This window comes from Zootoca vivipara, chromosome 16 (assembly GCF_965207765.1).
Source record: "Zootoca vivipara chromosome 16, rZooViv2.hap1.1, whole genome shotgun sequence".
In the NCBI taxonomy this organism is placed as follows: Eukaryota; Metazoa; Chordata; class Lepidosauria; order Squamata; family Lacertidae; genus Zootoca; species Zootoca vivipara.
The window spans coordinates 31,588,007-31,602,400 of record NC_142599.1 but is presented as its reverse complement, the minus strand read 5'-3'; the positions used below and the strand labels follow the sequence as shown (position 1 = coordinate 31,602,400).

General features: G+C 45.9%; 2 protein-coding genes across 2 annotated transcripts; both read right to left on the bottom strand.

The window, feature by feature from the left end:
* Positions 1–697: 697 nt before the first annotated feature.
* DMAC1 (distal membrane arm assembly component 1) lies at positions 698–3,218 on the bottom strand. The gene is made up of 2 exons (XM_088659283.1): positions 3,006–3,218; positions 698–1,065 (listed from the first exon to the last, which is right to left on the bottom strand). Exons 1-2 carry the CDS (start codon positions 3,202–3,204, stop codon positions 1,001–1,003), a joined length of 264 nt encoding a protein of 87 aa, XP_088515409.1. The 5' UTR covers positions 3,205–3,218; the 3' UTR covers positions 698–1,000.
* Positions 3,219–5,248: 2,030 nt separating this feature from the next.
* On the bottom strand, positions 5,249–6,084 carry UQCC3 (ubiquinol-cytochrome c reductase complex assembly factor 3). The gene is made up of 2 exons (XM_035098595.3): positions 5,879–6,084; positions 5,249–5,571 (listed from the first exon to the last, which is right to left on the bottom strand). Exons 1-2 carry the CDS (start codon positions 5,996–5,998, stop codon positions 5,440–5,442), a joined length of 252 nt encoding a protein of 83 aa, XP_034954486.1. The 5' UTR covers positions 5,999–6,084; the 3' UTR covers positions 5,249–5,439.
* Positions 6,085–14,394: the final 8,310 nt, after the last annotated feature.

The window sequence follows — 14,394 nt, the reverse complement described above, 5'->3', positions numbered from 1 at the left end:
GCATTTTAGGAATTTTGTGTTGTACATCATTTAAAAATTTTCTGGTTTTTATATTATTTTGTGTTTTAATTTTGTTCAGTTGCTTCTGAGACTTACTGTATAAAGCAACTAACAAATGTAATGAATAGCAATAATTTTAAAACATTGACACCTGAAAGCTTTTTTTAAAAAAACCAGCCACCTGCCCTCGCAGCTAATAATTTCAAAGTTCCTAGAAACAGTATATTTCAGGTATCAAAAGACCAGGGTGAAGAGGACTGTTTTTAAATTTCACCTGATTGTTCATGAGGAAGACAGATGCATCTCAATTGGGGGGCGGGGGAATTACACAGATGAGGAGCCACCACTGACAAGGCCATGCTGCTTATGGGGTCACTGCCAATTGGACAAACCTTCTATCAGGGTCCTGGATGGTTGGCATTTGAGCTGCTCTTTTAGATAGGTCATGTTGTGCAATTGTAGGAATTGGTGTCTCTTGCAACTGTAACAGCCTCTTTTAACAGCACTCAACAATTTATAAATTAGTTCTGGGTCCTTTAAATCCCTTATTGAAGCCAGTGTCCCTCCCTGACCTATTTCACAAATTGTGTTGTGGGAGGGAGGGAGGAACCTCTTCCTTCCACTTCCCTTTGCATGCTGCTGCAATTAAGATAAAAAACATGGAGGGGCAACCCCTAAGTGAAACTATAGCCCCTGATGCAGAAACAGCTTGATTTAATTAAATCCAGTTAAATATTTACATAGAATACATGGTGCTTGGGGTTTTTTTTTAATCCAGAAGGAAGCAGATTTTCTCCCCTGCCACAGCTTCTACTGACAATATACTATACTAAAGTCTCTGCAGAGGGTGCACGGTGTCTTCTTGGCATATAAACCAGCTTGCCAGACATCACAAACAGATCCAGGGTATTTCCCTCCATTAGTCTTTTATTGGCTACGGTTTGAACTGCTTCCAAATCCGGAAAAAGACGATGGGCATCCAGTAATGGGGTACTGCCATTCACTCATCTTTCTTTAAGCTTCCAACTGGGTTTACCAACACAGTAACGCCCCAACAGAAGAGACCTGGAAGGGAGAAAAAGAAAAGCATGTGAGGGGTGTGGTGCGAGGAAGAGTTCCAAGGGCCAGATAGAGGGGCCCATTTGGCCCCCCTGGTCCTGAGGTTTCCCACCCTTGATCTTAGTCATCCAAGGATGTATGCCACAAACAGCAGGAAGAAACAAAAGGGGCCAGTGGCAGAGCTAACTTCGAAACAGACATCTCCAATACCCCGCAAGGCAAATGAAGAGAAATGATTGCTAGTCTATATGATTTTAGGGCAGATTTCTTGCCCCATATAAACTGAATGATTTTGGACTATAGGAGGAACATTAGCACTCCCACTGGACCAACTTTCCCAAGTACAGTTTTGGGGGTCACACTAGAAGAGGCACAGGCAACCTTGGCTCCAGATGTTTTGGAACTACAACTCCCACAATCCCTGACCACTGGCCCTGTTAGAGCTAGGGATCATGGGAGTTGTAGTTCCGAAACATCTGGAGAGCCAAGGTTGCCTATGCCTGCTCTAGAAATAGATCAACCTCTGAACAAGAAATGGGCCTCAGTAATCATATCAGGGGAAGATAAAAGTACAGTGGTACCTCAGGTTACAAACGCTTCAGGTTACTAACGCTTCAGGTTACAAACTCCGCTAACCCAGAAATAGTACCTCAGGTTAAGAACTTTGCTTCAGGATGAGAACAGAAATCGCACGGCGGCAGCGGGAAGCCCCATTAGTTAAAGTGGTCTCTCAGGTTAAGAACAGTTTCAGGTTAAGAACGGACCTCCGGAACAAATTAAGTTCTTAACCAGATGTACCACTGTAATGGCAATGGTTATTCACCATGACAACAGAGCCTCTATGGTCAACAGCGGTCTACCCGCTGAGGGCCAGGTGCTGGAAACAAACAGGGTGGGAGGGGGATGACTGCCCTGCTGCCCTGAGGAAGAGCTCATAAAACACTTGGCCGTAAAGAAGTCGCTGGCCTAGACAGGGAACAGCCGCTACTTGGTGGCTTTGCTCGCAGAAGGTCCCAGGGGCTGAATCCCCCAAGGGCATCCCCAGAAATGGCCAGGAGGAGGGACTCTGGAGAGCTGGGGCTACGTTGCAGTAGGCAATATTGTCCCGACGTGCTACAAAGCTTCCTATGCTCCTGTTTGAAAACAGCGCCTTCAGTTCACAACCATGAGGACTAGAACCTTAACTTTTCCAAGAGGCAGAGACAGTTGATGTCTCCTGGGACTGGCAGGGTAAGGTCTGAAATCCACACCCACCAGCTCAGAAGGGCAGGCGCAGTTACCTTCACTACGGTGAGGGCAAACACACTCTGCATATGCTCAGAGGCAACTTCACCCAAATGTCGATCTCGCAGTCGGTCCTGGCGCTGAGCCCAGGGCCAGATTTATGTATAAGCTAAACAAGCTATAGCTTAGGGCCCCACTCTCTTGGAGGCAACCCAAAAAAATTAAAAGAAAAAAAAGCTGAATGTACATTTCCAAAATATGAGATAAAAGACAAATAAAATAAAACCTACATACAGCAACTGTGTTTTGTGTTGTGTAGGCTCCTATGATGTAAGTCATGGGCCCCACCTGCTGGCCTGCTCCCTAAAATATCACTGGTTTGCTCATTTCTATATAAAGGGTGCCTACATTCTGCATGGACTGGTTGCAGGGCAACATGTAGCATGCAGCTGCAGACTGCAGTGCAGCACGGTTGAATATCGGTCAAGCTGTTGTACCTGTTATCTAATATTAAAGAGTGCTTGTAGACTGATGATCAGGCAGCATAGACTAAGGGTATGAGCATATATTCAACACAAAAAACAGCGACAATTTGTTGTTGTCAAAGGACCCCATTACCTTCAGTAGCTTAGGGCCACATCAAACCTAAATCCGGCCCGCACCGGCTCCCCACCCCCACCCCGGAATTGAGCTCCCGCACCTCTCTGCGCCCCCTCACTTACAGACGGCGAAGGTCATCTGGGCGATGTTGCCCATGCTGGGGTAGATCCTCTGGTTCATAATCCGGAGAGGCCCCGAATAGACGAACAAGGAGGAGGCGATCAGGGCTCCCCCGCTCAGGGCGCGGCAGCTGAAGCAGGACCAGAAAAAGGAGCGTTTCTGCTCCGGTGAGGAAGCGGCGTCCTCGGCCCTCGAAGACATGCCTCGGCTTTCCTGAGGGGGAAGGAAGATGGCGGCGCCCAGGACACGGAAGCGGCCCAGAAGCCGCTCTGCTTCCTGTCCCTCGTCTCGGTGGAAGCAGAAAGGGCGGCGTGCACTGCAATGGGTGTCCGAAAAGGCCAAAATTCCCCGATCGATTGGTTCCGCCATCGATTTGGATTGTGACGCTGGCTCCCGTCAGCGTTTGCAAATGGAGGCAAATCTCAAGAGGAGAGGAAGGGGGAATTTCCTCCCTCCAGGAGATATTAGTTAGGGAAATCAAGCAGATTTTGTCCAGTTATTTGTCCACTTCTCCATCTGTATAAAAGCCAGCTTTCCAATATTCTTCAGTGGAAGAATAGAACTGAGAATAAGGCTTTTGCTAGGGAAAGGGGCTTATGTAGGCTGTGGCAATAGGAGCAGGTTTGATTCCGATGGGTGGGCTTCACAGAGAGCAGGTTTGGACCATGCTTAGGCTGGCCTACTAGGGCAAATCATAGAGTGGGAAAACTCCAAGGGTCATCTAGTCCAACCCTCTTGCAATGCAGGAATCTCAGCAAGAGGTCCCCCATCCAATGCGAAACCATACAGGGGCACTGCCCTGTCAGTGCGTCATCCCACAGCTAGCCGCCACTTGCCTGCCTTCTGATATACAACCAGTCCCGGAGGCAGCTCTACCTGTCAGATTCCTACTCCTTTGTGTCAGTGTTGCTTCTTGTAAAACTCAGCCAGGAGGAAGATGGGCACAGCACTTGCATTAGATGGTTCCAGCTCCTGTTGGGCTCCCTGCCTTCTGCCCCAGCGGTTCCAAGGGGCGCAGCCACCACAGACTGCATTCAAATGGTCTTCATAAGGTTTCTCATTTTTTCCCACCCATGCCAATGAATAGCTGTCATTCAGTCTAATGGGGAAACATTTAAGTCAGGGATGTGGAACCTGTTTCTCCATGTGATGACAAATTCAAACTTCCATCAACCTTGACCAGCATATTGAAAGAACCATGGATTATGGGAGTCCAACAACTTTCAGCAGTGCACAGGTTCCCTAAGTACTGTTCATGGCAATGTCACTGCTGTGAGGGCCCAGCCTATCATTCCATGCCTGGCAATGGGTGGCCTGAACCTCAAGTGATGATAGGTCATGGAAGACAGGGGTAAGGAAGCTTTTTTCAGCACAAGAGGACCATGTTCCTTTCTGGGCAACCTTCTGAGGACCACATGCCAGTGGTAGGCAAAGCCAAAGGCAAAAGTGTGGAAACGTTTATATAATTTAGCCGAGTTTAAACAACACCCTGTTTGAGTTTATGGGTTGCTAACTTGTTTGAGTCCTATCAATAATTATACCTTCCTGGTTGATAATCCCTTTCTGCCCCTCTTAAAGAAAACACAAATGAATCTGATTCATATTAATATAAACTACTTTACTATTAGATTCTTTCAGGTTTACAGAGTTGTTCTTGAAGGCAGGCTTAGGTTAAATAACAGATAAACTATATACTAGATAGTAGTGAGTCATGAGAAGTCTGCATCCGAGCAGTTACCTGTTAACACTCCTAGCAGCAACCGACCAACCGTCCAACTGACAAAACTGCCTGCCACATAGAGGCAGTTAGTCCTCTTGGAATGTTGGATTTGACTGATAGCTTTATATCCCACAAAAAGTAGGCACTACAATTAATGTTACCTTGGTACAGTGGTCTAGTTTCTACACAATTACCTCTGTACCCTCCGCCCAGGCAAACAAGACGCAGGATCAGAGTCCAAGGCTGCATTCAAGCCAGGCAAACACTTCTGGGACACAAAGCAGGTTGAGAGGTGCAACTTGAAGAAAGTTCTGAGAATCAGATAGGGAGGCCTGAAGGTCTGCATTCATCCCCTGGGACTGAGGTATCCTGCTCTGGCTGTAAAGTGCATGTTGCCATTGCACAGACAACTTGGCAAAATATAAGCCCTCTCTGTCTCTACAAACACATATTTCTATCGTAACTACAAATTATTATTATTTTGCTAGTTTACAACAAACCTTTAAATAAGCACAGGTGTCACTGTGATTTACAAAGGAAATTTTATCGCTCAATGTTTACACCAAAGCAAGCCTTACAGCAAGAAGGAAGAAAAAACAGAAGAACCTCTCCATTGAAGAGACAGTAAAGTCCTCCTAGATCCAGCATGGAGCAGCTTCTGCAAAGTTCTCAATTTAGAATAGAGTCCAGCCAGCACAGACTCTTTCTGTTCACCGCTATTTTTTCCAGGGCCATGGCTTGTGAGCCACATTCTCATCGGTCTTCGCTGCCTCTTTCAGGATCTCCATTACCATGGCGTTCTGCTTTTGCCGCTCAGTCAACACCTGTGGGGTAGCATCCGCGAACTCCTGGAGAAAGAAATAAAGATGTTTAGGAGATCCAAGAGAGGTGCCTTCAAGGGTGACGTCAAACCGCTGGAGAGTTGCAGCTACGGCTATAGAGAGAGACACGGGAGGACTACATGTGCCCATTGGGGCCAGTATACTCTGACTGGCAGCAGCTCTCTCGGGATCTCTGGGGTCTCTTTCTCGTCAGCTGCTACCTTTAGCCAGAAACGCCACGGGCTGAGCCCGGGCTCCCCGCATGTGCTCGGAGCGGCACCGTCGCTTCCTCTGACCTCCACCGCAAACCCCAGAGACGGGAGCTTTCGCCCACCTTCGCCATCTCCTTTCTGCGCGCATCGTCCGGCGCGATCACGGTCCAAAGCACAAGCCCCGCGCCCGTGGACCCCGCCACGAACAAGATCCCCTTTGCTACGCGGTAGGCAGTCTCCATGGAAGCAAACGACACCCCACCGCTCCAAAAACACGCTCCCCCCCCAAAAAAAAACAAGCGGTAAGGACCAGCCTCCCTGGAAGGGCGAGGGGAAGAAAAAACGTGGCGCACCACCCAGAGAGCAGAGGTGTGTCTGGGCTAGAGTGTCCCGGCCGCAACCTAGAGATAAGAAAAGGAGAGAGTTTTGGAGATGTTAAAGGAGCGCCAAAGAGGGGAGAGAGTCTTCCTCTTTCGAACTTAGGTCTTCTTTTGTTTTTTAAAAAAGTAATTCTTTCGGATTTGGATTTTAAAATTGCCCTGAAAATGCCGGCATCAATAGGAAAGGGCCGTAGCTTGGTAGCAGAACATCTCCGTTGCAATGCACAAGGTTCAGTCCCCAATGGCATCTCAGGAAGAAGCTCCTTGCTTGAAACCCTGGAGAGCCGCTGCCAGTCAGTGTAGGCAGTACTGAGCTAGAAGGGCCGGTAGATGGTCCGATGGAAATAGCAGGCAGCTTCCTCTTCTTTATTTTCTTTTCTTTGTGTTACTCTGGAGGAAAAGCGAGGCTGATGGGAATTGTAGTCCAAAATATCTGGAGGACACCAGACGGGTGAAGAGCGCTCAATTTACCGCATGCTCCATGCAATCCTATTTAGCAAACTGAGCTAAACGCTCTGAAACTGCCAAGCCTGCCTGATATTTATTGACAATTGGCATCTATTGATTGCTACTAATTACCTTATGTGACGGGTTTATTTTCCCCTGGAAAAATAAAGCACGGGGGGGGGGGGATCCCACCTCACATCACTGGTAAAAAGGATGCCAAACAAAGGGATGATTTTATGGTACGTTGGAAACCGTATATCGGATATAGCAGAAAGAGCTCTCAGCTTCCTCCCGCAAATGATCTTAATGTCTCATAATGACCAAAGAGCAGAATAAGATTATCCTCATATTCATTATTTTATATATTTATTGAGTTTTCCAATTTAACAATCCAATAAAAACCACATTAAATGCATTCCAAAATATAATACAACCAAGAAGACCAAATTTTATGCCAAATTATATATCTTTGGGTGACTTCCCATGCTCTGAACCTCATCTTCATTACTTTAAAGGTAAAGGGACCCCTGACCATTAGGTCCAGTCATGACCGACTCTGGGGTTCCGGCGCTCATCTCGCGTTATTGGCCAAGGGAGCCGGCGTACAGCTTCCAGGTCATGTGGCCAGCATGACAAAGCCACTTCTGGCGAACCAGAGCAGCACATGGAAACGTCGTTTACCTTCCCGCTGTAGCGGTACCTATTTATCTACTTTGACGTGCTTTCGAACTGCTAGGTTGGCAGGAGCTGGGACCGAGCAACAGGAGCTCACTCCGTTGTGGGGATTCAAACTGCTGACCTTCTGATTGGCAAGCCCTAGGCTCAGTGGTTTAACCCACAGCGCCACCTGCGTCCCTGTTCCAGGAGGTAGTTGCAGGCAAAGGGGTCTGCAAGTGGAAAAGGGCTGTTTTTTTGCATTAAGCAACCTTAAGCAAAAAATGGGGAGAGGTAAAAGGATCCCCTTGGCAATCTAGTAAGGCAGTGGTACTCCAAGGATGTGGCATGCAACATTGGTGTGGCAGGAGAGGGTGGCAAGTGTTGTGGGAAGATTCAAGGACAATCAAAGAAACCTTTAAACATTTCAGCGTAGTATAGTATCAAAAAAATTATTTTTATTTGCAGAATGTGGATAGATATCTTTTCAAAATGAGAGCAAGGACTTCAAGTGATACTGAATACAATCGTAGTTGTGTTTTCCAACGTATTTATTATTGATTTAAAAAATGGTGTGGCACGAGCACATTTTTATTCAGAATGTTTGGCCCTGAGAAAAAAAGTTTGAGAACCACTGTTATAAGGTGATTTTAGCCTGGAACGCTATGGCATGGAGAGAACGTTTATCTTCTTCACCACTTCAATTTCTGGGAGACAAGTTGCTTATAAAAGGCCAGGGGTGGGGCCGGTTAAAAATAAAGAAGCAACTTTGTTGTTGTTGTTGTTTAGTCATTTAGTCGTGTCCGACTCTTCGTGACCCCATGGACCATAGCACGCCAGGCATTCCTGTCTTCCACTGCCTCCCGCAGTTTGGTCAAACTCATGTTCGTAGCTTCAAGAACACTGTCCAACCATCTTGTCCTCTGTCGTCCCCTTCTCCTTGTGCCCTCCATCTTTCCCAACATCAGGGTCTTTTCCAGGGAGTCTTCTCTTCTCATGAGGTGGCCAAAGTATTGGAGCCTCAGCTTCAGGATCTGTCCTTCCAGTGAGCACTCAGGGCTGATTTCCTTCAGAATCGATAGGTTTGATCTTCTTGCAGTCCATGGGAAGCAACTAAGAAGCAACTAAGCAACTGAAAAAAAGGTGGCAACCTACACCTCACTATTGGCTTGTCCGATGAAATGTCACCTTGTGCATTAAAAAACAACAGTATGATATCACAATGTACTTCAGTGTGCCCACTGTCCACAGTCGGGTAATGTGATTTTGTGGCTATATACACATTGAAAGGGCCCATCTGTTTCAAGTCAAATTTATGCATTCCTGTACTGTACACACCCAGAGAGGGGGACAGTGTCTTCACCCCATACTTCTGGTTACAGGTAGGTAGCCGTGTTGGTCTGGATCGAAGTAAAATTAAAAAAATTCCTTCAGTAGCACCTTAAAGACCAACTAAGTTTTTATTTTGGTATGAGCTTTCGTGTGCATGCACACTTCTTCAGATACAGTGAAATGGAAGTTTCCAGGCACTTATGTAGAGAAGGGGTGGGGAGGGGTGGGGATGGGGAGGGGGGATCACTCAGAAGGGTGGTGGAAATGGGTGATTGACTGACTGATAGCTGTTGATGACCGCAAACGACTGCAAATGGTTTTGCATGAAAAAGCAAGGGTTGAGATGGCTGAAGATCGCTTATCATGTATAATGAGATAAGAACCCGATATCTCTGTTCAAACCAGGTCCCTCCATGGTTTTGAGCTTGGTGATAAGTTGCAATTCAGCAACTTCTCTTTCCAGTCTATTTCTGAAATTCTTTTGTAGTAAGACAGCTACTTTGAGATCTTGTATAGAATGTCCTGGGAGATTGAAGTGTTCTCCTACTGGTTTTTCTGTCTTCTGGTTCCTGATGTCAGATTTATGTCCATTTATCCTTTGGCGTAGGGTTTGGCCTGTTTGTCCAATATAGAGAGCTGAAGGGCACTGTTGGCATTTGATGGCATACACAATGTTAGAGGATGAGCAATTAAATAGTCCTGAGATGGTATGTTGGATGTTGTTGGGGCCAGTAATGGTGTTGTCTGGGTGTATGTGGCAGCAAAGTTGGCATCTGGGTTTATTGCAGGCTCTGGTACCAGTGTCCATGTTAAGTCTGGTGGTTAACTTAACATGGACACTGGTACCAGAGCCTGCAATAAACCCAGATGCCAACTTTGCTGCCACATACACCCAGACAACACCATTACTGGCCCCAACAACATCCAACATACCATCTCAGGACTATTTAATTGCTCATCCTCTAACATTGTGTATGCCATCAAATGCCAACAGTGCCCTTCAGCTCTCTATATTGGACAAACAGGCCAAACCCTACGCCAAAGGATAAATGGACATAAATCTGACATCAGGAACCAGAAGACAGAAAAACCAGTAGGAGAACACTTCAATCTCCCAGGACATTCTATACAAGATCTCAAAGTAGCTGTCTTACTACAAAAGAATTTCAGAAATAGACTGGAAAGAGAAGTTGCTGAATTGCAACTTATCACCAAGCTCAAAACCATGGAGGGACCTGGTTTGAACAGAGATATCGGGTTCTTATCTCATTATACATGATAAGCGATCTTCAGCCATCTCAACCCTTGCTTTTTCATGCAAAACCATTTGCAGTCGTTTGCGGTCATCAACAGCTATCAGTCAGTCAATCACCCATTTCCACCACCCTTCTGAGTGATCCCCCCTCCCCATCCCCACCCCTCCCCACCCCTTCTCTACATAAGTGCCTGGAAACTTCCATTTCACTGTATCTGAAGAAGTGTGCATGCACACGAAAGCTCATACCAAAATAAAAACTTAGTTGGTCTTTAAGGTGCTACTGAAGGAATTTTTTTAATTTCACCCCATACTGTACTGTCTTACCTGATTTGTTTCCCCGAACTGGCAAACCCCACCTGCCACAGAATTCCTATTCAAGGAATATGTCTTCTGCACATGTGTGCTACCATATGCCTGAGCAGTACACATCTCAACTTGCATTTTCAAATCAGGTGGCAGGTGGTTTGTGGGGGAATGCATCGAACAGCAGAATTTCTAGATAGACTACGGGATACAGATGAGTGTGAGGCTTCAAATGCCTGTGTTGGGAGTACAGTAAATTGGATCCAGAGTTTATGACAATGTGCTGTGCACACAGCCAAGGATGGGTTCCCTTCTCCCCTTAATTGGATTATCATCAGATCTGGGAAATCCACATTAGTTGGAGGGCGGGGGACATGACTGAGGATGCTGGGAAACCAGACACAAGTAACTTAATAGCCACATTAATTTTTTTTAAAATATATTTTTATTAATTTTCCAATTAAAACCAATTATATCACATTCATTATTTCAAATTATACACATATATATCAATCAAACCGAATGTTATGCCAAATCATCTAGAAATTTTTTTTGGGTTCCCATGCTTCAAGAAATTGGGGATTCCTCGCAACCGTCCACTGCCGTCTTTTTTCTAAAGTTCAAATCGTCTCTCCGAGTTCATAATAATCCAGATCTTTCCCTTACAGTCACATAGATGTTTTCCTCTTTCAACCGATTATTTCCCAGCTGCTGAGATAAATGTCAAACAAAGTTTCACAAATGTTCTTTCTCCTGTGTGAGTTAATCAGTCCAGCCTCCCCATAAATCTTCTTGGTCTGGAGCGTCCCTATTGCGTCGACTCTCAACACGAAGCAGCGCCATCTTAAAAAAACTCAAATCACTTTCGTTTTCTCTCATAGATTAACGATCTTTATAAAATTTACAGCTTTTCCAGGCAGAAGAACCAGACCTCACACCATGCATAGACTCTTGGTAAATTAATGGATCTCCTTGCCCTATAGCTGAACTTAGCTTCAGGTCGCTGCTCCAATTCAAAGTGCGTCACAACTCATAAATCCTCCGAACGCGTCCAGGCACTCCTCCCATCCAACTAGAGGGGGGCTTTTCTCGTCAGCAACTCCTCATCTTCAAAAAATATACTCAATAACAACAGTTTATAAAGTTCAACTCACACAGTCTTTTGCTTCTCTTTCACTCCAAACAAGCCAGGACATCACGTCTGGGAAGGTACGAAGTAACTCATATGAAAAAAAATAAAAAAGAAAGACTCGCTTCCCTTATCGCTCCGTCCCCATCAATCCTTCTTCCAGATGAAATATAGCCTTTAACTCCTCACCCTCAGCAGCATAGATTTCTCGGCAGTAAACAGCGCTTCTGCCCCTCCTTCTGAAGTATGTCCATAGATTTAAGCCTAATTATCTTCTTTAATCATGGAAATCCCCGCCATGCAGATTAGCGTCCGGGAGTCCTGGCCCTCGTAAGTGCTTCAGCCCAAGCTCCCCCCACTCCATAAATAGTCGGAGTGGGTCTGGGGGCATCGCGGGCCAGCGGCCCCTCTCCGTAACCCCCGGAGAGGGTAGGGGGTTGCCATTTACTCCCCTAGCAACCGCCAAATTCCTTACGAAGGTCAGAGGGATGGAAAACAGGTCCGCCATTCCTGCAGGCGGAAACCGGAACCAATAGCCACATTAATTTTATGAGTGGATGAGGCCATATGATCTCAGAGGATGCTTTGTAAAAATGGATCACAGGATAGGAGATGGGAGCTTGCTGCCTGGATGAACCGAAGCTGGATAATGCTGTTAATGTTGATTGCCCCTTGAGGGGCAATCCTTCAGGTGCCACGTTGTTTACCAGCCCCTGCTCCTGTGCTGTTACCACGAGATGTTGGCTTGCGGGTGTCAGAGTTTGTTCTTGCCTCGCTGGGTGGACAACATTCTGATTTGAGTATCGTTTTTCAACTCACGTACTTTCTTCCACAGTAGTTTACTGATGCTGGGACTTTATTGTGAGGTTGCCATTATCGATGGACATGCATCAGAAAGGTTAGATACAAAAAATGTATTGTATTATTATTTTTAAAAACCCAAAAGTCTAACTTGAGGGTCAAGCCGCTATTAAAAGCAGAGGTGCAGGCCTAGCTGGGTTTGTCCTATCAGTTGGCAACCCACTTACACCTTGATATGTGCAATGAGGCACACACAAAGGACAGCTGTCCGCTTTAAGTAAGGCATTCCCCACCCTTCGCACTAGCCCTGTGACAATCTCTGCCTTGAGCTCATTAGCTGTGCTTTGAGTTTCCATGATCTCAGAGGGCGATTAATATCCAGGGAATAGAGATGGATGGCCAGTGTCCTGGGGTGACCTCACCCCCTGGATATGGAAGCCCCTCCTTCCCCCCCCCAATTGCTCTGTTATTCTGTCCAGAGCCTGGGGAAGCAAACACCCTCTCTGCCCCACACCAATACCACCAGACAAGGAATAGGATATTTCCGCTGCTGGAAGGTGAGCCCTGGGAATTGGAAGAGGATCCACCCAAGATCCCACAGGATTGATTTCCAGGAAAAGGTGAGAAACTGAAGGGGAGGGGTAGAGAGTTCCTCTTGGCAGATTCCCAACAGCACCTGCTTCCTTGCTTTCGAGGAGTTCCTATAGGAACATAGGAAGCTGCCTTAGGCTGAGTCTGGCTGTCGGTCCATCTAGCTTAGTATTGCCTGCACTGACTGGCAGCAGCTCTTCATGGTTTCAGGGAGGAATCTCTTCTTCCCAGCCCTACCTACCTGTGTTGAATCAGGGACCTTCTGCATGCAAAACATGGAACCACTGAGCCATGGCTCCCCTCTCCCAAATAAAGTAAGATTCTATGGTTCCTCATAGTTCTGAAGGCAGAGCCAATTTATTTCATTTTATTAAGTTTATATCCAGGCCTTCCTCCCAAAGGAGCCCAGGGTGGCAACCAAAAAGTAATAAAACAATTAAGAAATACTGGCTGGGGGGGGGGGAGCCAGTACCTGTATAGGTGCAGACTGGGAAAGCTTCTTCAAGGATGAATGCCTTCCGCAGGTGCTGAAAATAATACAGTATATAGGAACATGTGAAACTGCCTTTTAGCTCAGTCCATCTAACTCAGTTATCATCTACACTGACATATCAACCTTAGATAGACAGGTTGGAGGGTCAGTCCTGGTAAGGAATGTGTAGCCTCTTTAGTTACACTAGCTACCTGTTAATTCCCAGACCCAATTTCAACATGCTAGTAAATAATAAAATAATAATAATAATAATAATAATAATAATAATAATAATAATAATAATATAATATAATAATAATTTATTTATTCCCCGCCCATCTGGCTGGGTTTCCCCAGCCACTCTGGGCGGCTTCCAACAGAAATATTAGAATACACTAATTTCTTAAAGATTAAAAGCTTCCCTAAACAGGGCTGCCTTCAGATGTCCTCTAAAAGTCTGGTAGTCGTTTTTCTCTTTGACATCTGGTGGGAGGGCGTTCCACAGTGCGGGAAATGAGAATTTCAGCATGGTATACCACACACTCTGCAATTGCAACTTTCCCCTCTGGTTCTGCTCCTGTGCCTTGTGCATCAGAACTATTTTTAAGAAGAGTGAAGCTTGTCTTCAGGGTAGAGACAAAATATTTGAGGTGGGGAGGGGAAGCTTCACCTCTTTAACTTCTGCGTGTCAATAATATGTTTGTTTGTTTGTTTGTTTGTTTGTTTGTTTAATGTGGCAAGGTTCCCAAACAGCTTCTCTTGAGAGCGCTCACACCCGCACTCTCCATTTAAAGCACATCTCTACCACTTTCTGCCTTCCATCCAATAATCTCGGGAGTTGTAGCTTGTTACGGGTGCTGGGAGCTATAGCTCTATGACGGGTCTCCTAACTCCTCTCAGCGCCCCTTCGCAAATGACAGTTCCCAGGATCCTTGGGGGGAACCCACAACTTGCTTAAAGTGGTATAGGTTTTCAACATGTGGTGAAGATTCTGACCAGCCCAACTTTGACATTGCTGCAAATCCCTTAGAGTTTAGGGTTGCTTCAGGAGTTATAAGCATAGCTGCCAAGTTTTCCCTTTTCTCGCGAGGAAGCCTATTCAGCATAAGGGAATTTCCCTTAAAAAAAGGGAGAACTTGGCAGCTATGCTTATAAGACCCTGCATTTAGTGAGTCTGCCATGCACCGAAGGAGGATAATATCTCAGTTCCAGGGGGAGAAGACTCTCCCAACTGGAATATTTTTGCCACAATAACACCCTGTTATAAGAAA

Coding starts and splice junctions, on each gene's coding strand:
- UQCC3 (XM_035098595.3), bottom strand. CDS start 5,998: ATGGAGACTGCCTACCGCGTAGCAAAGGGGATCTTGTTCGTGGCGGGG. Junction 5,572..5,878: donor GCAGAAAGGAGATGGCGAAG/GTGGGCGAAAGC, acceptor TTCTTTCTCCAG/GAGTTCGCGGATGCTACCCC.
- DMAC1 (XM_088659283.1), bottom strand. CDS start 3,204: ATGTCTTCGAGGGCCGAGGACGCCGCTTCCTCACCGGAGCAGAAACGC. Junction 1,066..3,005: donor CCAGATGACCTTCGCCGTCT/GTAAGTGAGGGG, acceptor TCTCCCTTCCAG/GTCTCTTCTGTTGGGGCGTT.